A 27,683-nucleotide genomic window follows, 5' to 3' on the forward strand; every position below is an offset into this window, starting at 1 on the left:
ACGCTATGAAACGCCATCTTAAAATCCAATACGGCGGCTTTCGCTCAACTTTAAAATATTTTTAATGACTGAAAATCGCAGAAAAAATCTACTAAAACTATGACATAAATATAACAAACTTTTGAAAAAAAAATACAATATTATAATAACAAATTTTACGAAACGCTGACAAAACTTTGATAAAAATATGGCAAAGGTGATAAAAATATTACAATAATATGAGAAAAATATACCAAATCTATGATAAATTTGACATTGAAATGGCAAAGTCATAACCAAATTTAAAAAAAATCTGACCAAAAATTTATAAAAATTGACTAGATAATAACAACAAATTAATAATAATACCAAAACTCGAAATAAAAACTTTGACAAATATTTGACAAAATTATGGAAAATATGAAAAATGAAATAAAAATATGACAAATATAATAACTAATCAAAAATAAAAAATACTATGACCAAAATTTTGAAATAAAATAACATAAATCTGGCAAAACTATGACCAAAATCTTACAAATATGATAAAAATATATGCAACAAAAAATATGAAAAAAAAATGTTACAAAACCATGATAAAACAAAACTATGACTATTGACAAAGGTTGTCATAGTACTGTAAGATTTTTCTCATTTTATTTTAATTTTTGTCATAATTTTGTCATGTTTTCATTTGTCATATTTTTGTCATAGTTCTGTCAGATTTTTTGTTCATTTGAATGTAAGTTTTTTTTTATAGTTTTGTCTTTTTTCGTTCGATTATATTCGTTTTACCACCTTCTCTTCATACTGAAAGTCTTTTCCAGTACAACTGCATTCGATGATTACTCTTGCATTTGAACTCACGGACATTGGCTTAGGAGGGAACTAACTTGCCAACTGAGTTACACATATCACAAGCCCATAGATTTGTATAGATTGTGTCATGTTTTCGTCGTATTTGCGATATATTTTTTACATATTCATCATTCATAAAGTATTATTATTATTATTATTCTTATTATTATTATTATTATTATTATTATTATTATTATTATATGTTCGGATTTGTCTTTTTTTTTAAATTTTGTGATTTTATGTCGTATTTGTCATCATTTTGTCATTTTTTTTACATATATTTGAAAGTATTTTGTTATATTTTTATCTCATTTTTCATAATTTTGTTAGATTATTGTGATTATTTTAGACAAATTGTCATATTTTTTCAGAACTTTTTCATATTCTAGCCATTTTGCCTTGATTTTGTGATTTTATTGTAAATTTGTTATTATTTTGTCATTTTTGTAAATTAATTGTCAAATATTGGCCCTTATATTAGTTCTGTCAGGTCATTTTATTGTCAAATTTTGATTATAATTTTGTCATAATTTTTTTTTCATATGTCATAGTTTTGCCATTTCTGTGATTTTTTTCTAATATTTTTGTCTTATTTTGTCATATTTGTCATATTTTTGGCTTAATTATTTAACCACATTTGGCGTGTTTTATTCAAAAATTTGTCATTTGTCACTTTTTTTTTGTCATATTTTTAAATTTTAGTAATAGTTATTCATATTTTCCCACAGTTTTGTTTTATTTTTGTCAATATTTCTTTAGTTTAATAACACTTGTTATATTTTTGTTTATTCATTTCAGTGCTTTTTTGCAATTCTCTCAAAATTTTTGTTAATTTTTTGGCAGTAATTTTTCATCTACTTTTTTATCCCTTTTACTCATTTCTTATATTGTGGATGGAACTTACGATTTTCAGTTATTTGGTGCATTTTGAATTAAGCGGAAACCGCCATCTTGTATTTCAAAATGGCGTCGGACAGCCAAATTCGACTTCTACTTATTGAGTACTTTCATTCAATACCCATATTGTGGGAGTTTCGTGTGCTTTTCAGTCACTTCCAGCATTTTAAAGTTGAGTGGAAGGGGCCATATTGGATTTCAAGATGGCGTCGGATAACAAATTCCAACTTCTATCCGTTCAGCCTCTTCACCCTATACACATATTGTGGGGCATTCATGCCACCGGTCGTTTATTGCCAGTTATAATTTGTTTCAATTGAAAAAGAATGAAACCGCGTTTTTTTTTTCGAAAATCCGCGCTAAAAAACTGCGCATTTTTCATTACCAACACAGAAACGGCAAGATAATTAAATAAATAAACTTTTGAAAAAGATTTTTTTGATAAATCATTTTACGATAAAAAATATCCGAGAGAATATTTTCAGTGTATGTCCGGATGAACAGGATGAATTCGCGCGATCCAGCCGGGTCTTCGCACGAAAATTCGCTTGCACTCAGGGATGCCAGGTGTTGAGGACAAAAAATCTGGGCAATTTTGAAAAAAAGTCTGTGCGTGTCTGTGCATAAGGGAGATCTTAAATTTGGTACTTAACATTATATTTGATGATACGTGTGAGCGGGCGGGGGGGGGGGGGGGTGTTGGTTGTGCTGTGGTATTCGAGTTATTTTCGAGTTAAAAACTATATAACAAACACTATTTCCTACCACGTAACATGTAGATCTTATTTTAAAGAAAATGTTTCGAATGATTGGTCAAATACCAATGAAAACACGAGAGATTTCAGTCTAATCTGGCAGTAACGGATCAAATCCGATACATGAATATTGATTTCATCGCTCAATTTTGAAAATCTGTAAAATCTGGGCACTCTCAGCAAAAATCTGGGCAAAATCTGTGTCTGACCAATATCTGGACGGAGGGTCAAAAGTCTTGGTTTTACAGACAAATCTGGGCACCTGGCAACCCAGCTTGCACTGTGGCCGGTCGATGTTTTTTTCAACGTGTTTCAATGAGAAGCGGTTTTTCGCGCGAATTGGAAATTCGCTTCGCACTTCGCACCGCGCTCACTGTGAATTCGACCTTAGTCGGTTCCCCCAGGCCCTTTTAAAACCTTGAGCGAACAATTTCGCGCGTAGGGTTGCGTTCAATGCCATAAATCGGGGTTTTAACTCTAAAAGTGCATCAGTCTCATTCCATCCAAGTAGCTCGACTAGTGCGGATGTTATTTTTTCACGTCCGTTTCGAACTAAATTTTTTTCTCGCAAAATCGAAATTTGGCCGAATTCACAAAGTTGGATTGTTTAGTTTTGCCACGAAAGGTGGTATTCCTGCAGTTTGCCACAGAGTGTGGTTTTTCCTGCTGGTACGGTTGTCAATTGCCGTACTCCGCCAACAATCAGCCGGTGCGAAGGTACAGACGAAAATTTGGTCAGAAGTTGCGGATTTTTCGCCATTGTCACCAACACCGCCAAGGCCATCATCATCAAAAGGGTGCTCTTTGTTCGCTCTGAACATACGGGTTTGCATACCGAGGAGGGCGTACCGAGGATTCTGGTTCTGATTGCCGTGATCGGGATACAGGGAGGACCCAGTGATTGATCGTTCTTTTCGCTAGACGTCACCACCTTCAACCAACGAAGGACGAGCACGTGGTAGAGCCGGTGCCGGAATTGAAGAAAAACACTCGTGAAACGCTTAAGTCTAAGAAAAAAAAGCTGTGAGTTCTTTTTATTCTTTTTTATCTTTTTCTCCTCTATCTTTTTCCCTTTATTTGATTTCAACAGTTGTAAGCTTTGCTTATATTTTCCACACGGAAGGCATTCGTGTCCCCGTTGGAAAATATGAGCGAAGGCGGGGGGCTCCACCCGTTAACTATGGATGACGAAAGTGTCACCTACGAGGATGAGGAGTATTTGGAGGATTCGGCTGTTGCTGGTCCATCAAATACTTTCCATGCTCTGATGGAGGATAATCATGAATCATCCACAGTTAATAGTAGACCAACCCGGCTCCGTACCTACACAGATGGTACAACTTTCAATGGGCCTTGGGTGGTTTTCATCCGGCCCAAAACCGGTGGAAAACGACTCAATGTGATTCAGATAACTAAAGATCTGGCGAGGTGGACCTCCGTGACCAGCATAACTAAGGTGCGACCAGACAAGTTGCGCGTTGTTGTGGCTGACCGGAAAGCTGCCAATGAAATTGTTGTCAGCAATTTCTTCAAGCTTGAGTACCATATTTTCATTCCGTCTCGAAACGTAGAGATCGAGGGTGTGATAACGGAAATGAGTCTGGAGGAAGAATACATTAAATCCAACGGCGTTGGTAAGTTTAAAGGCCTTGACTCGACTTCGGTCGAAATCTTGGACGTCCGTCAGCTTAAAACTGCCAACGTAGTAAACGGAGTTAAAGGGTACTCGCCTTCAGGCTCATTTCGTGTTACCTTCGCGGGTACCGCCCTCCCTCACTACGTCTTGATTGGCGGAATGTTGAGACTTCCTGTGCGACTCTTTGTGCCTCGCCCAATGAGTTGCAAAAAGTGCATCAAAATGGGACATACCGAGTCCCATTGTTGCAATAAAGCACGGTGCTCTCGTTGCGGAGAGAATCATGAGGAAGGAGCGTGCTCAGCAATAGAGCAGAAATGTATTTATTGCGGGGGCTCTCCTCATGATATCTCTGTGTGCGAGGCATTTAAGAGTCGCTGGGATAAGGAGAGGCGCTCTTTGAAAGAACGATCCAATCGCTCTTACGCCGCTATTTTAAAAAGCGCTTCTCCCCCGATTCAGCCTCAGATAAGTAACATTTTTTCAGTGCTGCCAGTTGACAATGGAGATACTGACACGACTGATGAAGATTATCCTATTGTTTTTGTTGCGAACTCTCGTAAACGTTCTAAACCAGCTCCGAAGAACCGCAGAATTCCAAAGAAAATTCCTACAGTTAGCTCTTCAATCCATGATGGACAAAAGCCATCTTCTTCGGGGACAGAAAAATCAATTCCGCCAGGATTTCCCATTAATTTTGTTCCCCTAAATAAACCAAAAGCAGCGGAGACTTCGGAACCCCCAAAATCTAACACCGTTTCGGCTGAGCCATCAACTCAATCGGGAATTTTCAAGTTGAGCGACATCCTAAATGGACTATTATCGTTCTTCAACGTATCTGAATCGATAAGAGGCATCGTTTCCGCGTTGCTTCCTGTAGTAAAGACTTTTTTAAAGCAATTGATGCAAACTTGGCCCCTTCTTTCAGTGTTTATCTCTCTCGATGGCTAATTTAAACCGAGAGGTCGGAGATATCACTGTTCTACAGTGGAATTGTCGTAGTATAATCCCTAAATTGGATCCGTTCAAATTTCTTCTTCATGAAACAAATTGCGATATTTTTGCGTTATCCGAAACTTGGCTTTCTTCTCAATCTAACATCTCTTTCCACGATTTTAATATCATCCGTCTGGATCGTGACGATTCTTATGGAGGGGTGCTTTTGGGGATCAACAAGTGCCACTCTTTTTATAGAATTCACCTTCCTTTATCGGGCGGAATTGAGGCCGTTGCTTGTCATACAACCATAAGAGGTAAGGACTTATGTGTTGTCAGTTTGTACTGGCCTCAGAGAGTTGCAGTGGATCGAAGTCACTTAGAGGACCTGTGCTCAGTGCTTCCTGAGCCAAGGTTGATCTTGGGTGACTTCAATTCACATGGAACTGTCTGGGGAGAACAAATTGACGATAGTCGTTCTACTCTTATCTATGACATTTGCGACAGTTTCAATTTAACAGTTTTGAACACGGGTGAAAAAACACGAGTACCTAAACCTCCTGCAAGACAAAGTGCAATTGACCTCTCACTAAGCTCAAATTCACTATCATTGGATTGCCAGTGGAAGGTAATTTCTGATCCCAATGGTAGTGACCACTTGCCTATCAAAATTACAATCACCAATGGAGTCAACTCTTCAAACTCAACAAATATAGCATATGACCTCACTAGACACATCGACTGGAGAAAGTACTCAGACACAATTGTCTCAGCCATCCATTCTGTGGATATTTTACCTCCGATGGAGGAATATAGCTTTCTTGCTCGCTTGATTTATGATAGTGCAGTTCAATCTCAAACGAAACCCATCCCAGATACATCTGTTCGTCGAAGGCCTCCCAATCCATGGTGGGATAGTCAATGTACTAAACTATACGTTGACAAATCGAATGCTTTCAAAATATTTCGGAAACACGGTACCCTGGACAACTTCAACACGTATTTTTCTCTTGAGCAGCAACTCAAAAACCTAATCAAGGGGAAAAAACGTGCGCATTGGCGAAATTTTGTTGGAGGTTTGTCGCGAGAAACATCCTTAGGCACTTTGTGGAATGTGGCACGGAGCATGCGTAATCGTTCTTCCACGAACGAAAGTGAAGAACATTCGCATAAATGGATTTTCAATTTCGCACGGAAAATCTGTCCAGATTCCACACCTGTGCAAAAAATTGTCCGAAGTGTGCCTCCGAATAGATGCGATCTGGATTCTAGCTTTTCAATGGTGGAATTCTCACTTGCTCTCCTTTCTTGTAACAATTCAGCTCCGGGAGTTGATAAAATAAAATTCAACTTGTTGAAAAACCTTCCGGATGCTGCCAAATTTCGCTTGTTGAATTTATTTAATCAATTCTTGGAGCTTAACATTGTTCCCGAAGATTGGAGACAAGTGAGAGTTATTGCTATCCAAAAGCCTGGGAAACCTGCGTCCGATTTTAATTCGTACCGACCAATAGCGATGTTGTCTTGCATTCGGAAATTGATGGAGAAAATGATTTTGTTCCGTTTGGATAAGTGGGTGGAAACAAATGGTCTCCTTTCAGATACTCAATTTGGGTTTCGCAGGGGCAAAGGGACAAACGATTGCCTGGCTTTGCTGTCTTCAGAGATACAAATGGCGTACGCGAAACGTGAGCAAATGGCTTCAGTGTTTTTAGACATAAAGGGAGCTTTTGATGCAGTTTCAATAGAGGTTTTGGCAGACAAGTTGCACTCCCGGGGTCTGCCTCCCCTTTTGAACAACATCTTATACAGCTTGCTTTGTGAGAAACATCTGAACTTTGCTCACGGAGATATTGCAATCAGAAGAACCTCTTACATGGGCCTCCCGCAGGGTTCATGTTTGAGCCCACTTTTGTACAACTTTTACGTAAGTGACATCGATTGTTGTCTCTCTGAAGGCTGCACTCTAAGACAACTTGCAGATGACAGCGTGGTGTCTGTCACAGGATCTACTGAGTCGCATCTGCACAGACCTTTACAAGATACTTTAGACAGATTGTCTTCCTGGGCGTTGGGACTTGGGATTGAGTTTTCCCCACAGAAAACGGAGATGGTTGTTTTCTCCAAGAAACGTCGACCTGCTCAACCTAAGCTTCAACTCCTAGGCAGAACGATCACTCAATCGAGATGTTTCAAGTATCTTGGAGTTTGGTTTGATTCCAAAGGCACTTGGCGAGCTCACATTGAGTATCTGAAAGGAAAATGCCAGCAAAGAATCAATTTTCTACGTTCAATTACCGGCACCTGGTGGGGAGCTCATCCGGAAGATTTAATAAGGTTATATAGAACCACTGTTCTCTCAGTGATGGAGTATGGCAGTTTTTGTTTTCAATCGGCTGCCAAAACACACCTGATAAAACTCGAACGTATTCAATATCGTTGCCTCCGCATCGCTTTGGGTTGCATGTCCTCAACGCATAACATGAGCCTTGAAGTTTTGGCAGGCATACTCCCATTAAAAGATCGATTCAGCTTATTATCACTCCGGTTCCTCACCAGATGTGAGGTCATGAATCCATTGGTGATCGATAATTTTGAAAGGCTACTTGAGCAAAATCTTCAAACCAGATTTATGTCTATATACCATGTCTTCATGTCCATGCAGGTAAATCCTTCTTTGTATTCTCCAACTCGTGTTTACATCCCAAACTACGACAACTCTTCTGTCCAGTTTGATTTGTCTATGCAGCAAGAAATTCGTGGAATCCCTGATTCGCATCGTCCACTTATGATTCCAAGAATTTTCGATGCTAAATATAGACACGTCGATGCTGACAAAATGTACTTTACCGACGGGTCCCTTATCGAAGAATCAACGGGATTTGGAGTGTTCAACCAGATTACTAGTGCTTCGTACTGTCTTCAATCTCCATGCTCAGTATACATTGCGGAGTTAGCAGCGATTTATTGGGCACTAGAAAATGTAGCCTCACGACCCGTTGAACATTACTATATTGTAACTGACAGTCTCAGCTCTGTTGAAGCTATCCGTTCGATAAGACCAGGAAAGCACTCACCGTATTTCCTCGGGAAGATACGGGATGTTTTGAGTGCTTTATCAAGTCGATGCTTTGTCGTCACCTTTGTTTGGGTCCCCTCACATTGTTCGATAGTGGGCAATGAGAGAGCAGACTCGCTAGCAAAGGTGGGGGCGATGGAAGGCGACACGTTTCAGCGTGAAATCGTCTTCAACGAATTTTACTTTTTGGTTCGAAGAAACTCTCTTGTCAACTGGCAGCGCAAATGGGACGAGGATGAGTTGGGTCGGTGGCTTCACTCGATTATCCCAAAGGTAAGCCTCAAACCCTGGTTTAATAGGTTGGACCTGAGTCGGGATTTTATTCGTATATTTTCCCGTCTCATGTCCAATCATTATCCCTTAGACGCGGTACTCTTTCGTTTGGGTATTGCTGGCAGCAATTTGTGCAGTTGCGGCCAAGGTTATCACGACATCGAGCATATTGTTTGGTCGTGTGAGGTCCATCTTGTCGCCAGAACGACTTTCATAGATTCCCTTCGGGCCCGAGGAAAACCACCTAACGTTCCAGTGAGAGACGTGCTAGCTGTGCTAGATTTGGACTACATGTTCGAAATCTACTTCTATCTAAAAGCTATCGATCTCCGTCTATAACCCTATTTTATTTTCATATTTCCCTTTCTATCTTCTTTTTTCTTTAAAAAAAAAGTGCTAGACTAAGAAAATGATTGTGAAAAACAAAAAACGAGTGTGGCTCCTTAAAACTTAAACGTATGAGCCGTTTCAAATAAAGAATTATAAAAAAAAAAAAAAAAAGTGCATCAGTCCAGTCAGCTGATTGCACCGATTGCTCGTATACATGAGCATAAATGACTTTCGGCTTGTGAGTGTGAGTAACCCAAACAGACCTGAAGAAATCTCTGGGTTTCCAACGGCCATTTTCCTATCAGCTTTTTCAACAGGAGCATCAGATTTTTTTGGTTTCAGAACAGGTAAGCCAAGTAATAGTTCTAGAAATCGTCAATTAAATTCTCGTTTATTGCAGTTATGGTGGCCTAGTGCTGCTGCAACAACAACATCCAGGCGGTTTTCATCGCATTCCCAACAGGAGATTGCAAAAGCGCGGAGCAATTATGCAGCTCAATTTATTTAATTTAACTTTCTTTCGAAAAGCTCTGTTTTCCGGAGTTATCAAACATTCTACAAACTCCGGGTGGCCTGATCCAGGAAGAACGATTGGCCAAAGGATAACAACTGTGGTAGTGGTCCGGGGAATTAAAGTTAAGTGTGGTACCTAACATGTGAAAATAAAAATGGAGTGCAACAAGCGGATAGTTGTGAAGAACAGGATAAGGAAAAGTGGAGAAAATGTGTATAATTAGGGTGAAATTGTAAAATAAAGTTTGTTATTTTTTTAATAATTTGATTTTTTTTTATTATTCAGAATTCCCATTTATGAGCTGAGCTGCACTCACAAATACATACGTACATTTTTCATGTCCACTAATACATATGCACATAATCAAAACAAACCGAGCATGGCATATGTGTGCGTAAGCTGTCATTTTGAACCGGGAAAACCATTTCAAGTAGAATCGGTTGGGCCATTTAATGCTTGAATTCAATGGGAGGAATGCTTGAAGAATGCACACTCATTTGGCGCAACACCTTAAACTTGTAAAATTGACCCATTATTGCGAACAGCCGAGATCTGTCAAAAAAAGTGTCGTTTCCTCGAGTCAATTTTACACATTATTTAGAAAAGCTGGCTTACTAAATAAAGGGTAGTTTTTTAACTTGTCATTCAGAATATACAACTCTTTCTGCCGTAACCGATCTCGTTCGACGATTCAATGAATCGGTTAATGCTGAAAGATCAGTTCAGTTCATTGAGTTGATTGAATATTTTCCTATTCTGTAACAGGAGCATGAAAATTATACCTTGCCGAATACAGAAATTCAAAACAAACTGATTTGTTTTTATTATTTTCTTTCCATCCTTCTGACACTTTAAGGGCTAACATCAAAGGGCTGACATCGCAGAGCGGGCTTCCAAAATAATGTGTAAATTTTACATGCTTACATTACTAATTTTCACCTCTGCTTTGACGTACATGCTGTGTACACAATAAGGGGTACAAGGACTTTACATGAAAAAGGAGTTAACCCAGTCTTTTCCGATAACGGGTCAAAACTACACTATAAGGGGTTGCGCCAGATGAGTGTGTGCTTGGAATCCAAGCATTCCAAGCATTTAATTTGTTAAGCGGGTTAAATCAGTCTTATATCAGTCGGTCAGGCTTTTCGAAATCAACGAACAGCAGTAGAAGAGAGTCCCGGAAATCAACTGCGGGAAAATTTCGAATTTCAACTGCATTGATGATTTAGAGACCGAAGTGATGCGTTCTCCATCCGGGAGATTCAAATGTAAAAACTGGAATTGTAGCTATAACAAATTGGATACAAGAAACTTTAATTCTGAATTTACCGCTAATTGTCATGAATTTTTGTTAAAGCTTTTTTAACTCATGAGAACAATTGGAACTATCACCTGCTCTGGTTTTGAAAGGGTTTGTTTTGGTTTCCCGTACAAAATGTCTCAAACATTTCCTCTCCCATCACGACACCCGCAAAAAATATTGCATTGCTCCCTTTTCGTTTCCTCTCTCTTGTACTCAAAATCGTCAAAATATTTTTACATCGTCATATGCACTTTTCCGTCCTCCGAAAAGCAAAAACTTGTGTTTTAATTTTCGAAAAAATGATGAAATTTATCTTACAAAACAGTTTATCCGGCTAGAATTCTTTACGTTTACCTACTCGTCATAAATTATTCCCGAATAATGTACAGTAAGTTCGATACCAGTGAGTTTACGCGACGCCTCAAACGAACCTTCGACGGAAACATTTCGTATCGGAAGTTGTTCCTGATTCTGTTTGTGGTTGCCGTGTTTCTTCTGTATGTCGGGCCATCGTTTTTGCGATGGCTGTTTGGACGAAGCGAACCCGCAAAAGGTAGGATATCTAGAAATATGTTTCTCTTGAATGACTGCTTGAAGGGGTTTTTTTTCTTTGTAGATCATACGAATCGCTGTATGGATGACCGGTTGACCCCGTTCTATTTGCAGAATTTAGAGTTCAATGTAAACATCCGGCATCAGCCACCGTTTCCACATGAGCACGACGCAATCCCGTATGTGGGGAATGGACTTTTTGGGCTGGAAATTCAATCCGACGCACATTTGAACATCTTCCGTGGTCGTGCCCTTACGGAGCAGATCAATTTTCACCCCATAGTGAGCGTTGCTACCGGTCAAGGGACTGCCGCTCGAGGGGATTCCAGCTTTGAGTCGTCCCATCGGGAAGCAACGGTGGTCGAATATCTAAGCGGAATCGTTCACCGGTTCCAGTGCTTTCCGGAAGGCTATTTCGTTTCTTACCAGTACTATGCTCACAGAACCATGCCATCGGTGCTGGTTCAGGAGATACAGATAACGAACACCAAGAATCAACTTGTTGATGTTGAGTTGGTTGTACCGAGAATTTCCGATTGGCCGACAGCGATTACCAAGAGTGTTAAGTAGGTTTCTCATGGACTTGATTTAGTTCAGAAAAATATAAATTTTATTTATCTTTACCTAAACAGACTTCAACACGGTTCAACCATTCTTGAGTACCAAGCGATAACGGGTTCGGTGGATGTTCCGGGTACGATGGCAGATGACGGAGGTAAACGGATCAGAGTGGTTTCAATAGTGGCACGGAAAATGCCCCGGGTGATAACGCTTAAAAAACGAGGTACCACTAAGCTTGAGCTACTGATGACCATCAGTTATTCCGATCCGATCAATCGTGATAAGTTCGCGACCTTCCGCGATTTGACCGAGCAGCAAGCGCTGGATTCAATGAACAAGGCGCTTCAGGCAGCCGAACACGGGGAACATAATGCTTACTATGCATTCAAGCGTGACCATGTGAGGGTTTGGAACAGTTTATGGGAAACTGGATTTCATATTAGTACATCGAAAGCGGAAAACACGCTTAACGGAAATGACATAAACGCCACGATGTACGCTGTGATTTCACAGTCCAGGGCTTATGAGTTTGAGGAATTGAGCAGCCCTCAGAAGAAAGCAGAAATTGCGAGAGCTTTGACTTATGCTGAAGGGTGTTATGACAGTTACCACACTTTACAGGCAGAAAATCTGTGGAAAAAGTTGAGCAGTTTGGAGGAATTTAATTCCGTTGTTGCTTCCTGGATGTTGACTTTGGAAAAGCAAGGCTGTCACAATCTCCTGAAAGCGGGTGCCAGCGGAATTGTTCAAGCGATGGTTCTCAGTTTTGGTGGGTTCCGTTTCAGTAATCAGCATTTGGAGTTGAATATCCATCCTAAATATCTGCACCGAGATTATAATTTCCGTCGACTTAATTATGGAAATATGACGCACGTTAATGTGTCGATTACCGTGGGAGATGACAACAAAGCGGTGCTGTATGTAGCCTTGGATCGATCGGATCGTAGCTATTACGCCTGTGATGCTGGATGCTTGGACATACCGATTCAACTGGGTCCATCCAAAACCCTTTTTCCTGTCAAGCTTACTGAGCCACTCACATCAATTCTCTACATAACTTCGGATAAGATACACATGGAAGACTTGCGGCATGCTATTCACGTCAAAGAAGTTGTCGAAGCTCCGGCCCACGAACATCATGTGATTGCCCTACATCGCCACGGCCATTCGTTGGGCGGACTACCGACCCTTTTCTGGGTTTCCATATGCGTTATCATCATCGTGTTCCACGTGTTCCTGTGCAAGCTGATAGTGAAGGAATACTGCGAACCCCCGGACAAAATGCGGTACCGGTACAGCAAACCTTAGAGAGATTTGGGCTGCAGCAGGGGGCGCAGAAAGGATGGCACCGTGTGTTTTACTACGATAGATAGAGACTGTACATAGAGTAGCGTTATCGTTCCGTTTCCTTTCGTCTGTGCATAACAATTTGTAAACCAATAGACATTTGGTTCTGTCTAAATAAGATATAGTAATATTCGCGAACAGCTTTGGTCAGCAATGCTAAATCTACAATAAAATGTGTACTAGGTAGCCTGTTTTCGTTTTTTCCATAATGAGAAATTCTTTGGCCTGCCAGGGAGTTGTTCTCATCTATTGATCATTGAGAAGTTGATTGCGTTTTACGATATCTACTGCAAATAAAATCTAATCATACTTCATCATTTGGTCTCATCCATAAAATGCATGACACGGATAGTATTCTCATTATTGTATAGCTGCACGTGTAGAGAAGCAATTGATCTTTTCGGAATTATGTCCATGAGTACATTCCAAGTGTGGCGTGCATTTTGAATGTCGTAATTGTATCCGTGGACAGTTGATTAGTACTTTAAGATTGATATCAACTCTGAGTGATGGTCCGTCGAACAAAAGCACCTTATACCGCAATCGTTTATTTTCTGTTTTGCACCAGGTCACTACCAGTTGTGCATTTTTTGCTGCTTCGTGTTCATTAAAGCGATTAGTGTTGCATTGGTAGTGCACCAAATTACGACGGTGGAACCTCTAAAAATATCCATAGTGTTTCTTGAGCCCTTCCAATACTACTGTGAATTTTTACAGCTTGTGAAGGATTTTCACAGCTTGATATTTACTATTGGTACCGCCAATTTCACGCACAGTAAAGGCTAGTCCACACTAGGAAACTGTTGGTCTCGAGAGGGTCTCATTGTTACCATTTTTTTTTTCGGAAGACGTCTCATGTTTCAAACAATAGACAAGTTCGTCTCACAAAAAAAAAACGTAGTTCATGTTGCCTAGCGTGGACTTCAGTGCCACACTTAGCAAGTGGAGAAATTGAATACGGTATTATTACTCTCAGAATTTCCTGATCTAAGCAAATCCCTCATCGCAAGGAACTTTCTCTAAACGGCATAGAAAAATGCCTTGTGGTAGCATTTCAATTTATTGAATTTACAAAAGTTAGGAATTGAAAGTAGGTAATGAGGGTGTATCGTTCATTCGATAGTAAACTTAATACTAAATTACCGGGTACCGAAAAAAACCTTCGATCTAGTAGGGTCTGGGTGGTGGACCGCCTCGCATCATACCGGGTGGTGGTCCTCGAAGTGGTGGCGGTGCTCCTCGTGCCATACCGGCCATTGGGTTCATTCCTCCCGGTCCCATCATGCCTGGTGGTGGCCCTCCGGGCATCATCGGACGCATTTGTGGTGGTGCCGAAACTTGATTGCCACGTCCAACCGGAGCCATGTGCTGTTGAGATGGACCTCCCACTCCACGTACCGGTCCCTGAAGCCCAGCCGGGACACCCGCAATGTTAGCGGGCATACCACGGCCGGCAACTCGGCCCATACCGGGTCCCGGAGCACCCCCCGGAATCGGTACCCTAGGAAGACCTTCCTCGGGTGGTGGTGGTCCTTCGACCGTTAGCGAAACGATGTTCCCTCCTCGAAGCAGAACGAATCCCAGGACACGTTTCTCTTCCCTCTCTGGCAGTTTGGTGTTTTTCGGCTTGATTTTACGGAACTCCTCGCAGTCTCCGAGGATCAAGTTCATGTGCTTGTCGAATGCTTTGAACGTCCCGATAAAGGTACGGGAATCTTGTAGCACGATCCGCACCCGATAGTTCAGGAGCTGGATCATCTTGTTGTTCTTGCCGATCGTCTTAAAATGAAAAAAAGATTAGCAACTTTTTTTTTAATATAAAATGGAAATGTTTAATTTAGTTTCCATGAATGGTGTTGGTGTAGAGAATACTAGGTGCTTTACCACAATTTTGTCTGCCTTTGCTCGTTTTAGTTGAGGCTTTTAAAGAATGAAACTTGACTAATTTTGTTTAAAATATACTTTACTACTACCTATTAGTTTCAGTGAGAGAAGTTCTAGCAGTGATAGAATTGGGAAACATTCATAATCTACCTTGTCGTAAAAGCTATCGATTTCATTTATAATTCTTTTTATCATATAATCTCCTGTAATTTTCCATTTTATTAAAAAAAAGCATTAAGTTAAACAATAGTATTTTTTTTACAAATTGTAATTTTAATTTGCAAAAAAATAAACGAGTTTGGTCCCTTAAATTCTAAAGATATGGACCGTATCAAACGAACAAACTTTTGAAAAATCCCCATAAAAAAGATAAATTTATTCGTTGTTTATATTTACGAAATTCATGAATCTTAGCCGAAACATAGAACAAACATAAAAAATATTGAAAACTATGACTCATTAAAAAAAATGGACTGTTAAACTATAGGAAACAAATATATTCTAACAGATCCTAGAGAAGTAAAACCCATCAAACATTTTCATTTTCTGGGCAATTTCATTTGAACAGCCATATTGCTGAAAACTGAGAATCCGCCATAACCTAATTTTCTTGACCAAGCTGAAATTTTTCCAATTAGTTTATTGAATTTAAACTACTTACCATTTTGAAGCTTGGTTCTTATTCACTTCCGGCACAAGAACAAGATGTAGATCGGAATTTCGATGCTTCGAGCACCAAACAACCTTCAATAAATGGAAAAATAAGCAATTCAAATCGCAAAGGAAGCGCCCGGTTCCGACTGCAAGCCGAGCGAGATCGTTTCCGAATCGTTTTTTTCTCGCGATGGCGCCTGTCAGGTTAAACGTCACTTTCGTTTGTTTATGCGCAGGGTATTGAGTTACGCTTATTTCTAATTAACTGAAAAAGGTTGAAAACCATTTCATCAATAAAATAAAAGTGAGCTTCATGATGAATAGGTGCCAGGTGTTTTGATTTTCGGAATTTGTCCTGATTTTTGAGAGACCGTCCTGATTTTTCAAAATGTTTCGAATTTTCCTGATTCTTGATTATTTTTCCTTCAAATGTCCATTGTTTTTTTTCCATGAATTGTCCTGATTAAAAAAAACATATCAATTATAGTTGTTTAACTGATAGTCATCTTAGGTTCAGATGATATTTAAAATTTCAATTAATTCAATAGTGTTTTTCGATATGAACTGTGAACAAACTAAGATGCTGTACACTTATTTTGCATAAATTAAAGCGTTTACAGCACCTGTATTTTGCCTTTTTATGCAATATAAGTAAACGTGCATATTATTTCCATCTATCCATAGGTGTCCTGAAAAATTCTAAAACTTATTTCTCCACGGTGTCCTGATTTTTGGCAAAACCTATCATTCCAGAGATTGAAAATTCCGTATCTAAAAATAAAAAATGTCTGAAATAAATGAAGGGCCACAAGCCAAAGCACAAAAAAGCATTCTACTGGATATTCATCATGGTTTCTAGGTTCGGGTAAAGTATTGTAAATTGATATGGGCACATCTGGGTTTCTAACCTTATTTATTTTTTTTTAATTAACACGACATCACGTAAAAAAAATCTACTTCAACTTTGAAAAAACGTTAACGAACATAAACAAACATAGTAGCGAAAACAAGTCACACGAAATAAAAATAACTTTAGCCGTTATCAATCAGATTGGTTTTTATGATGAAATTTGTTCAATCATACTTATTATAAGTATACTCATTTTCAAATATTTTAATATTAAAAATTGGCTAACCGCATGCTCGACTTATACTTCATCATATTCAGTTGATTTTTATTTTATCCAAAAACATGTCTTGCCTTGCCAAAGGCGCTTTGAAAATATTGAGGCATGGTATGACCTGCCATTATATATAGTATAAGTTCTGGCGTTTTCTGTCAGTATTGAAATACAAAATTTAATCCGTCTTTAGAAGAACTATGTAATTTTCATATTTGAGTGGGTGAAAGTCTGCTATAAATTTTATAAAGTCAAGCTCACTACTCGCAATAGTAAACACACATATAAAACTACAGAATAAATAAACAAAGGATACAGATTCCAACAATACGCATTTATTTCATCATCGTCTTCACTTGGGATGCAATTGTTCTCAGGGCCCCCGGAACCGACAGAAATATAACGAGAATGGTGAACACTTTCAGTGTGGTCTGCAGTTCCGGTGTGGAGTTTTCTCGAAAAACTCTGAAATCGAAGCCCAACACGATTGCCGACATCCCAATGACAAAGGTTATCAGACCCAATAAGCTGTGTCCAAACTTCAGGTAAATTGGTTTGATGCTCATTCGTAGCTCCGTTGCGTACAGCGCTCCTAAGCCATTGCACATGGAAATGGTTACCAGGATCAGGGCTATTAGACCCAGAATGGGATGAGCTCCATGGAAGTGCCGTTTGTTGTTTATCTCGCGCCAGTAAATTTCTAGAGCGATTCCCACAATGATGAAAACACCACCGAGAGCTTGTAATACGGTGTGGATTGTTCGTCGTTGAGGTTGTTGTAGAATCTGGGACCACGAATTTCCGGAGTAGAACAGCAGGATGGCTTCGGCCATGAGCAAGTGAAACTGTAATAAAAATAATGATATAATTAAAATTAGTTGAACTTGTATTCCGAATAAAATTATGCCTAAAAAATTAATAGTCTTTGAATTAACCTGAGAGTAATTTTCCATCACAAGGTCAAAGTATCCTGATCCGATTTTGCATTCAAAAGGCATTCATTGTCTACATGCAGGCGTTTTATTATCGACTACACTTTAAAGAACACATTTAGAATCTAGTCCAATAAGTAAAATTTCTTATTTTTGAAAGTTTCATTTTGCGCAAAATCTGGTGGACAAATTTTTGTTTTAGAAAACATAACAATATATAAATTACAGTCCAGGCAAGTCTTAGGACAACCACAAATAAAAAAAAATTGCAGTCCGCTTTGCCAATTATCCAGACTTAATCTAAAATGTTGACATTACTGAACATAGTACCAAATTAGTAAGCAATCAAATCATTGGCACATACATCAAACTAACGAAATTAAACTATCTCAGCTAATTGTTTGTTGTTAAAAGTGTGCCAAGTTTCACTCATCGCTAATAGTTGTTTTTGTCATTTGCATTTTTTTCACGTATTATAAACTACAAATATCATGGAAATAAAGTCCGTTAAGTTGTAAATGAAAAAAATCGAGTACCTATTCGATTTTTCAATAAAACGGACGGAATTTTCTTTGCTTTCTAACGCTTTTCTGATCCTTAGTTTATTTTGTTTTGTGAACACGTGTGTTGCATATGCACCAGGCGCTAAAAGTCATACATTGTTTGTGTTAAATTTTGAGTTTCATCTCCATAGTATGAATCCATGCGTTTCAAGTAAGGGCAGAAACGAATGTCTGAAAGCGATCGCTTTGCTTTGTTGAACAAATTGCTTGATCGTTTTACGTATTCGTATCGTATTGCGTCTTTCAGGCACACATTTTCTTGTTACACACACACTTTGCATACTTTTGATGAGTTGACACTTAGTTGCTTTACATAATGATTTCTTGATTTTTTTTATAATTCGTACTAATCACACGCAGAGAAAACTAGTGCCATTGAAACATAGAAAATACACCTTTGATCAAGGTTCTAATGATCTTTGAATCCCATTTTCAGCCCACCCACAAAAAATACTTACAAGGCAGGTGTATTTTTCCATTCTTTCTCTCCAAAACGAAAAAATCTATTGGATTCGCGTTTTCTAAATTCGAAACACGTTGTGTGGTCGAAATAAAATTCGGAACTTTGTTTTTCAATCATAATCTCAACTTCAATCGAATGAATCTAACTTACTCCAAAAACGCACAGCAGCACGTGCCAGGTAAAGATTTTCTCGAAACCGTTAACGTAGCAAATCCAGGCGGTGTAGATGCAAACGAATCCGATGAACATATGGTTGACGGTGTTCAGCACAAATGTCCCAGTTTTCCAAAGGGATTGTGAATGGTCCTGCTCTAGTAGCTCAACCTTGCTACCGGTTTCGATGACTAAGTTTTCTTTCATCATTATGATTTGATGCACACAAATACGGTCAGGTTGTTTTTTTTCTGTTTTCCACAGTTTTAATGCAGCGTCCCGCTTTCCACTTTCTATGGCTTTTCAATGAATTATGCACAGAATTAATTTCACTTTGCTTAACACATTTCAAATGCAGAGATTTTCCAAATCCGGATTTTACACTTAGCTGTGCTGCTTTGAATTTGTCGTAACGGTTCCACGAGTATAATGAATTATGAACTAAAGGTTTGTTTTTTTTCCCGTTCGTATTTTTGCGAATAAATCTCTATTCTCCTACTGCTTTCGTGGGTAGTCTGGCATTATTGGAATCCGGTACGCCCTTTTTTGTGTGAAATATTTTTCCTTTTGTTGCAGTTTCAAATGATGAGTGAATTATATAGCCGAACGGGAAAAAACTAGGCAGACTGATAATACCCTCTGTGTGACGATAATTCGAAGCGGTAGTCCTCCAGTAATATTCAGCGTTTATGATCCAGGGTAGGAAGAGCAACTTCCAATCCTGGATGGACTCATTACGTTATGCTTCTCGTTAGAAAATAAATCATAAATTTCATGAAATTACTCAATAGTTGACGAATGCATAGATTTCAATAATAACTTAAATATGGGTACGATTCTCCTACGTACGTGACACAAAGCGCGCCAGATTTAATGTCTGATTTCAGTAATCAATTGGAGGTGTCGGCTAGCTATAGAGATTTGTTTGGAATTGTTCCGATAACATAGCGCGACATGTGTCTCCAACAGAGGATTTCTCAAACTATCTTCCATTACGCAGAATATATAGACTCAATATCAATATTGCGTAAAGTGGAATGTTTTTGCTTACGGTATAAACGGATTTAACATAAAAATTAACCGGAAAAGATTATTAAAAAAAAATCCCATTCATGTTATTGCAAAAGATTTAAACGAATAATTTAAATGTTAAATTAGAAAATTGGATAAGCGTTTTTAAATCGTAATAACGATTAAACAGACACTGAACACTTATTTTGGTTCAAAAAAAGGAGAAAACTTGTTTTCGATTTGGACTCAATAAAACATCTATAAGGCTGAAGCCATGAGGCCTGATAAGCTGTCCGTACGTGAATGGAATGCAACTTCTGTTGCAGTCTAATCAGTAAAAGGTACATAATGGTGAAAGCATTCGTTCCCTGCACGCAGAATAATTTAGAAATTATTTATACGGGATTTTTCACGTAAACTAAGATTTTACTACATAATATCGATTCTACGTGTCTTTGTAGTAAGCATAGTGTATAAAGGAAGCCCTTGTGTTAACTACTTTACTTCACATAACTGACACATGAAAATCACGTAAAGTCTAAGTGAATTTTTAATATCTGTTTGGTTCATTTATCACAATGTAAATTCTTATTAGAAAGGGGAGTTGTCGGCAAGCTGATTTCGTAAGCTGTTGTGAAATTTTTTGTATCTGGTGTTTGAAAAATTTTATAAGTTTTCTAACCGTTTTTCGGGAAGACGAATTGCATTGGAATTTTATTGTTTTCTTGGTGAGTGATGATGCTTATCAGAGATGTACCGAATAGTGGTATTCGGCAAACGGCCGAATACCGAATATTGAACTTTTTTAACTATTCGGCCGAATATTCGGTGGATTATACTGTTGAGTTTTCAATAGAAATACTTCTATTTATACTGCTATTTGTGATAGAAATCTTCTATTACTGCCATCTTAATGTTTTTAGGTCGATTATTTCCGACTAGATGTATCAGATCTTTTTTTAAATAGAACCTCTATCTTTGATTTTCAAAATGTCTCCATTTGCTGAGGGACATCAGATGACTTTTCGCTTCTAGGACGTTTGTCACAAAAGAGATTGGATTCCAGTGAAATCTAGGACAAAACATGTTCTGGCGGATAAATTTGCCAGCAGGTTAATGATTTGGCAAGCCAAATTGCAGTGTTCGGCACAGAAGCGCTAATCCGCTAATCGCTAGTTTGTCCGCTTACTTTTCGCTAGCGGTTTAATTTTGCCGCTAAGTTTTGATTGATCTACTGCCGTTCTAAGCAAGATTGTCCCATGTGGAAAAACGTGCAAACGAGAAAAACGCGATTGAAATATCAGCTATATTTCCAATTTTTCTCTCAAACTAAAAATTCACCGACAGTTTTTTCGTAGTGAACAGTTCAAGTTAATCATTTTACAATGTTTTCTGCCAAAAAAATTACATTTCCTACAAAAAAAACAGCAAATTAGAGCCAAAAATGCTCCGTGTGACACTTTTGCGTAGAATCAGAACGCATGCCGATGCTAGTTCTACGAAAAACTGTCACACGGCTACAATTTTTCTATCATTTTAAAAGGTTGCGTAGTTAATTTTTTGCTAAAAACTCATACTAAACCGTAATTTGAGAAATACGTTCCTCTTTGTTTATAAAAAGGAATTATACTATAATAACTATAATAGTTGAGTATGGATCCTGTAAGTAGTGCCTACCGAAAAGTGTTTAGTGAAAATTTCTCTGAATACTCAAGGCTTCTCGCTCCTCTTCTGCCCTCTATTTTAGTGTTCTTTTCAGTGAATAACATTAAATTCAACAGTTTGAACTCATCTTAAGATAATTTTTTGATAAAATTTGCATTTTTCATAGAATTTTCTCTAGTGTGACATTCTTGCGTAGAACACCAGACAACCACCTTGATGGAAATTTCGTATAAGTTCAGAACAAAATATACTTATTTGTGTTTTTATTCGAAAGTTAACACTAAAAGAGACCGTTTCCAGCAAAAAAGTGAAAATGACCCAAAAGTCACCTGGGACATTCTTGCTTAGAACGGCAGTCTAGCGAATTAAAAAGTTCCGCTATTTTTTGGTTCCGCTAATTAAAGATCGATAACTCACATATATTTGCATCAATCTCTCGAATTACTAGTGATAGAATAAATTTTTTGTCATCAATCAAGTGAAGGTGACATTGTGCATCATTCTGATTGCTTAAATGGAATCATTGGAGGAATGCGTACTGGAGTTAGAGGAAAGATGTAAATATTTAGTGTCATTTTTCCGCACTTCCATCTGTACCGTTGAGCCGTCAACACGTACGCCGGAGCATCGTATCGTTGCTGTGTACCTGCGGGAACATTTTACATTATTTATTTTATCTTTACCTGTATTTCAATCAGCACTTTTCAGTGCTAAAATTATTTTCATTTTCTTTTATTCATATTTTCTCTTTTCTTTCCAGCATGGGGAAGTCATCGGCCGGCTCAAGGGCCGGAAGAAAACGGATTGCCGAACCTAATGCAGGTCCATCGCCCAAAAAAGTTGAAATTTTCAATTCATTCGATGTCCTTCATAACATCGGTGAAGAGGAAATATTCATATTTAATTCTGATAAGAGTACTAAGAAACCTTCTTCTTCTTATACTCTTAAAAACGAAAAGATTCCACCAATAACGGTCACGATTCCTGACTTCAATGCCTTTCGAAAAGAAATCGTCACTTCCGTCAAGGATGTGAAGATTTCTTTTCAGATCGGTCGAAGGGGAACTGCTCGTATATTGACGGAATCTTTTAATGATTTTCAAAAAAATTTAACTTATTTGAATAATAAAAAACACCAATTTTTTACGTACGACACTAGAAGTGATCGTCCTTTTAAAGTTGTACTTCGAGGTATCACCGGCGATCAGACACCGGATGAGATTACAACTGAATTAAATTCTTTGTTAGGCTTTGCTCCAATTCAAGTAATTCAAATGAGGAAAAGAACCAACACGAATAATACCAGTAGTGTTGGTTTTGCTCCTGAACTTTATTTGATCCATTTTAAAAAGGATCAGGTTAATAATTTAAAAATTCTGGAAAAGGCTCGTCTTATGTTTCATTGTCCAGTAAAATTTGAACCTTTTCGTAAATCTACTACCAATTTTTTTTACAAAATATTACGCAATGTCGTCGTTGTCAAGCTTTTTGTCATGGCACTAAAAATTGTAGAATGAATGCCAGATGCATGTTTTGCGGCTCATTCGATCATGAAAAATCTAAATGCCTTTTTGGTGGTGATAAGCCAAAAACAGAATTTTTTAAGTGTGCGAATTGCGCAGGTAATCATTCCTCGAATTCTCTAGACCAGGCATGTCAAACTCGTTTAGGTGTGCGGGCCGCATTAAAAAATTTCTATGGCGTAGAGGGCCGCAGCCAAAATCATTTAGAAAACATGATATATTAGTTTCGTGGAGATTAGATACAATACAATGGAATATAGTTATGTTATGAGTAAACTTGAAATAAAATTTTGCGTTAAATTTTTATTAAAGCCTTTAATGTTTACCATTCTTATATTATAATAATGCATTATATCTATTGTCCTGATGCTTGACATCTTTTATGAGGTACTAGTATATCAATATCAGGTTGAATTTAATTGTCACTGACACTTGAACGATGAGAAGTTTTTGTACTTTTTATTATGAAAAAAAAACTTGCAAACATAGCAAGAATTCTGGCAACAAGTTTCCGTAACTCAACGCGTTCAGGCAAATAGCTGTAAAAATTTGGTACAGCCATTCAATGTATTTCGCTTTTAATAAAGAATCGCACTGCAACTCAATCAACTCTAGTTGCAAATTATCAGCAGCATTTTCAGGAGCAAGCGAAAATGGAGATACAAACAACGAAAATTCTTGCTCGTAAGAACTAAAGTCACGAAAACGGCTTTTAAATGCAGCTAGTAACGATTCTAGGTGAAGTACGTATTAACCAAATGATGCAGCCTCATATAATCTTTTCAGTTCTTTACACGTAGGGAAGTGCATAAGGTTTTGTTTGGAAATTTGGTTGATCCATAACCGTAACTTCGCTTGAAAGTTTTTTACATCATCGGAAGCAGTTGTGATATTTTTTTTTCTTTTCCTTGAAGTTTTAAGTTCAAATCTTGCAGGTGGCCAGTGAGATCAACGGCAAATGCCAAATCCCGAACCCAGCCGTCTGCTTAAAAATGTTCAACAGGTTCACCTTTCATTTCCAAAAATAATAATATTTCCTCTCGTAGCAAAACAAAATCTTTTAAATACTTTGTGGCAGGAAAGACAGCGTACTTCTGTGTAGTAGGGAACACAATCGAGTTCATGTCCAATGTCTTCCAAAAATGTCGAAAATTGGCGATGATTCAAGCCACGGGAACGGATGAAATTTATTTTTTACAATGAATAATATTGATATTCACGCTTACGTACATATTCAATTTAAAAAAATGTCACAATATGTCTGTTGTTCCTTCGGTAATACAAAAATAATAGAACCAAAATACTTGGAAGATATTTATGTTGTTTACGCTATGAATGTTTACACACAATCTTACAAGGAAGCGGGAATCACCTTAAACTGTGGTTCAGAGCAACAATGTTACGCGTGTTCTTCTAAGTGGAAATTTGAACATCGAAAAACATTTGCATAAAGTTACGTTACATTCAACTTGAGCTTTTTGCAGTAATGTTTTTTTTGTGACAATTTAAGAAGAGGCTACGCGGGCCGCATTGACCAAGGCCGCGGGCCGCATGCGGCCCGCAAACACCCAGTTTGACATGCCTGCTCTAGACTGTCCCGTTAGGGCAAAAATTGTTGCTTCTAGGAAAAATCCCAAAGTTTCCAGAAAAGTTTCTTCTCCTCCTTCCTCTTTTTCGTCTTCACACGTCAGACCGGCAAACAACCTGCCTGTTCGCAGTCAGCCTCGGCCTACATTAGAATCACGTCTTGGTAATGCTCGAAATGATTTTAATGTTACCTGGGCTGATTCTGCGCCACAGACTCGTTGTTTATCGTTCTCAGAGGTGGTTGAAAATGGGTTGCCCTCTTCAGGTTTAACTAATAAAAATGGGAAAAAAACCAAGTCTCAACGTTCATGCGAAGGCTTGGGAAAATCCCCGAAATTCAAATATTTGTTCTTCTCCTTCATTTTCTGATCCTAACAATTTTGTTGATTTGGGTGAGATTACTGAGGAAAAATTAAAATTTTTGCATCAAAATTTAATGGAAATGATGCAACTTATGTTGAAAGCAAATTCAATGTTTGAAGCTTTCCAAACTTCTTTTAATTATGCTAACAAAATTATTATGACTTTACGATTCCCTCATGGATCCAAATAGATGTTTAAATATTATGAATTGGAACGCTAGATCTTTGCTGGCTAACCAAGACGAGTTCTTTTTATTTTTGAAAACTCAAAACATACATATTGCTGCCATTACTGAAACTTTTTTAAAGCCAGACAATAACTTGAAAAGCAATGCTTTTTTTAAAATTCTACGAAATGATCGACTTGATCGACAAGGTGGGGGTGTAGCTATTGTCATCAATAGTCGTCTCAAATTTAGACTTCTTCCTTCTTTCAATACAAAAGTCTTAGAAACAATTGGAATTGAATTAGAAACTTCTATGGGGAAAATTATAATTATTGCCGCATACTTGCCTTTTCAATGCAGCGGTGAACAGAAAAATTTTTTGAAGGGAGATTTACAAAAACTCACCAGAAATAAATCTAAATTTTTTATTATTGGTGACTTTAATGCAAAACACCGATCTTGGAATAATATTTCATCAAATTCTAATGGGAATATTTTGTTTAATGATTGCTCTGCAGGTTATTATACTGTTGAATATCCTAATGGGCATACTTGTTTTTCTTCAATTAGAAATCCTTCCACAATTGATTTGGTTCTAACGGATTTAGGCGAGCATTGTAGTCAATTAGTTACTCATGCGGACCTCGATTCAGACCACCTTCCAGTAACATTTTCTTTATCCCAAAGTCCCATTGAAAACCCTGTCATCGAGTGCATCGGACGCAAGTGCGACGTCCTCCCTGGAGTTCCCGATCCCCAATCGCCTCATATCTACAATAGGTAAGCTCCGAAGTTCCGTAGACATTCCGTTACCCGTAACGCGATCCCTCAATTTTCAAAAAATTTAAAAATATGAAAGCTCCGGGGGAAGATGGGATTTTCTATATTCTTATTAAAAAGTTGCCTGAAAGCACTTTAAATTTTTTAGTTAAAATCTTCAACAATGTTTTCACTTGGCTTATTTTCTCAATAAATGGAAAAATGCCAAAGTAACTCCAATTTTGAAACCTGGAAAAAGTGCTTCAGAGCCTTCAAGTTATCGACCAATTAGTTTGCTTCCTTCTTTAAGTAAACTATTTGAGAGAGTTATTTTGAATAGAATGATGATTCACATTAATCAGAATTCTATTTTCCCTGATGAACAATTTGGTTTTCGTCATGGACATTCTACTACACATCAACTTTTGAGTGTAACTAATATGATTAACGCTAGCAAATCTGAAGGTTATTCAACTGGTGTTGCTCTTCTAGATATTGAAAAAGCTTTTGACAGTGTTTGGCACAAAGGTTTAGTAGCTAAATTAGCTCGATTTGATTTTCCTGTATATCTCACCAAAATTATTCAAAATTATTTGACTAGCCGAACTTTGCAAGTAAGCTATCAAAATTCATGCTCTGAAAGGACACCCATTAGAGCTGGTGTCCCTCAGGGTAGTATACTTGGGCCAATTTTATATAATATTTTTACTTCTGATCTTCCTGATGTATCAGAAGGAAAAGGTAGAAGATTATTTGCTGATGATACTTTGCTTTCAGCCAAAGGTCGAAACTTACGGGTGGTACGCAGTAGATTGCAACAAAATTTAAATTCCTTTTTGAATTACTTGAAAATGTGGAAAATTTCTCCTAACGCTTCCAAAACTCAACTTATTTTATTTCCCCACAAGCCAAGAGCAATTTTTTTAAAACCTAATGAAAATCATTCCATAACTTTTAATGGGGTTTCATTAGAATGGTCTGATCACGTGAAGTACTTGGGACTTACACTTGATCGGAATCTTACTTTTAAAAATCACATTGAAGATATTCAATCTAAATGTAATAAAAACACTAAATCTCTTTATTCTCTCATCAACAGGAAATCCAAGTTGTGTCTGCGAAATAAGATTCTTATCTACAAACAGGTTTTCCGACCAGCGATAATGTATGCAGTTTCGATTTGGTCTAGCTGCTGCGCGACGAGGAAAAAAGCCATCCAGAGGATTCAGAACAAGGTTCTGAAAATGATTTTGCGGCTTCCACCTTGGCACAGCACCGAAGATCTTCATCGGATTGCAGGCATAGAATCGATCGGAGAGATGGCCAACAACATCATCTCCAACTTCAGAGGCAAATCGATGCAGTCTTCCATCGTAGAGATTCGTTCTCTTTAAAATTAAGTTAGTTTTTAGGATTTAGGATTAAGTTTTTACATTTTTTTTTTGCTCAACAGGATATTCTCCTATAAATCAAATTATTTATTGCTAAAGCAAATTTAAATCGAATAAACAATGTTTAAAATTAACTGTATCAGAGAGTTGAACTGATCATGATTGATCTGAACACTTTAATTTAACTTTAATAATGTAACTTAAATGTTATGATTAAAAGACTAATAAAGACATATTTAAAAAAAAAAAGTGTCATTTTTCCCTCTTTAAGCACTTTTTTCGCAACACAAAGTAACAATAAAAGGTGTTAAGCAATATAAAACTATTTTTAACATCACCTAATCAGCTTTTGTTTCAAAGTGGTTGAGATATTTACTTTTCACTATACAGTTTTTTTTTTAGATTTTACAGATCAGTTCATATAAAAA

General features: G+C 37.8%; 3 protein-coding genes across 3 annotated transcripts; 1 reads left to right on the top strand and 2 right to left on the bottom strand.

The window, feature by feature from the left end:
- The first annotated feature begins 10,746 nt into the window (after nt 1-10,746).
- Nucleotides 10,747-13,205, top strand: LOC129744949 (uncharacterized protein KIAA2013 homolog). The gene is made up of 3 exons (XM_055737737.1): nt 10,747-11,113; nt 11,177-11,678; nt 11,745-13,205. The coding sequence occupies exons 1-3, from the start codon at nt 10,942-10,944 to the stop codon at nt 12,979-12,981; spliced, it is 1,911 nt and encodes a 636-aa protein (XP_055593712.1). The 5' UTR covers nt 10,747-10,941; the 3' UTR covers nt 12,982-13,205.
- An 856-nt stretch (nt 13,206-14,061) lies between these two features.
- On the bottom strand, nt 14,062-15,723 carry LOC129747295 (small nuclear ribonucleoprotein-associated protein B). The gene is made up of 2 exons (XM_055741439.1): nt 15,566-15,723; nt 14,062-14,799 (listed from the first exon to the last, which is right to left on the bottom strand). Exons 1-2 carry the CDS (start codon nt 15,566-15,568, stop codon nt 14,188-14,190), a joined length of 615 nt encoding a protein of 204 aa, XP_055597414.1. The 5' UTR covers nt 15,569-15,723; the 3' UTR covers nt 14,062-14,187.
- Nucleotides 15,724-17,014: 1,291 nt separating this feature from the next.
- Nucleotides 17,015-19,446, bottom strand: LOC129748477 (transmembrane reductase CYB561D2-like). Its single transcript, XM_055743118.1, has 2 exons — nt 18,788-19,446; nt 17,015-17,524 (listed from the first exon to the last, which is right to left on the bottom strand). Exons 1-2 carry the CDS (start codon nt 18,998-19,000, stop codon nt 17,015-17,017), a joined length of 723 nt encoding a protein of 240 aa, XP_055599093.1. The 5' UTR covers nt 19,001-19,446.
- Nucleotides 19,447-27,683: the final 8,237 nt, after the last annotated feature.

Source organism: Uranotaenia lowii, chromosome 2 (assembly GCF_029784155.1).
Source record: "Uranotaenia lowii strain MFRU-FL chromosome 2, ASM2978415v1, whole genome shotgun sequence".
Taxonomy (NCBI): Eukaryota; Metazoa; Arthropoda; class Insecta; order Diptera; family Culicidae; genus Uranotaenia; species Uranotaenia lowii.

What these genes read in the sequence shown, in the direction of transcription:
- LOC129744949 (XM_055737737.1), top strand. Translation starts at nt 10,942, where the DNA reads ATGTACAGTAAGTTCGATACCAGTGAGTTTACGCGACGCCTCAAACGA. An exon ending in ACGAAGCGAACCCGCAAAAG is followed by an intron (nt 11,114 to 11,176) that starts GTAGGATATCTA and finishes TTTTCTTTGTAG; the next exon opens with ATCATACGAATCGCTGTATG. An exon ending in GCGATTACCAAGAGTGTTAA is followed by an intron (nt 11,679 to 11,744) that starts GTAGGTTTCTCA and finishes TTACCTAAACAG; the next exon opens with ACTTCAACACGGTTCAACCA.
- LOC129748477 (XM_055743118.1), bottom strand. Translation starts at nt 19,000, where the DNA reads ATGATGAAAGAAAACTTAGTCATCGAAACCGGTAGCAAGGTTGAGCTA. An exon ending in TGCTGCTGTGCGTTTTTGGA is followed by an intron (nt 17,525 to 18,787) that starts GTAAGTTAGATT and finishes TTTTTATTACAG; the next exon opens with TTTCACTTGCTCATGGCCGA.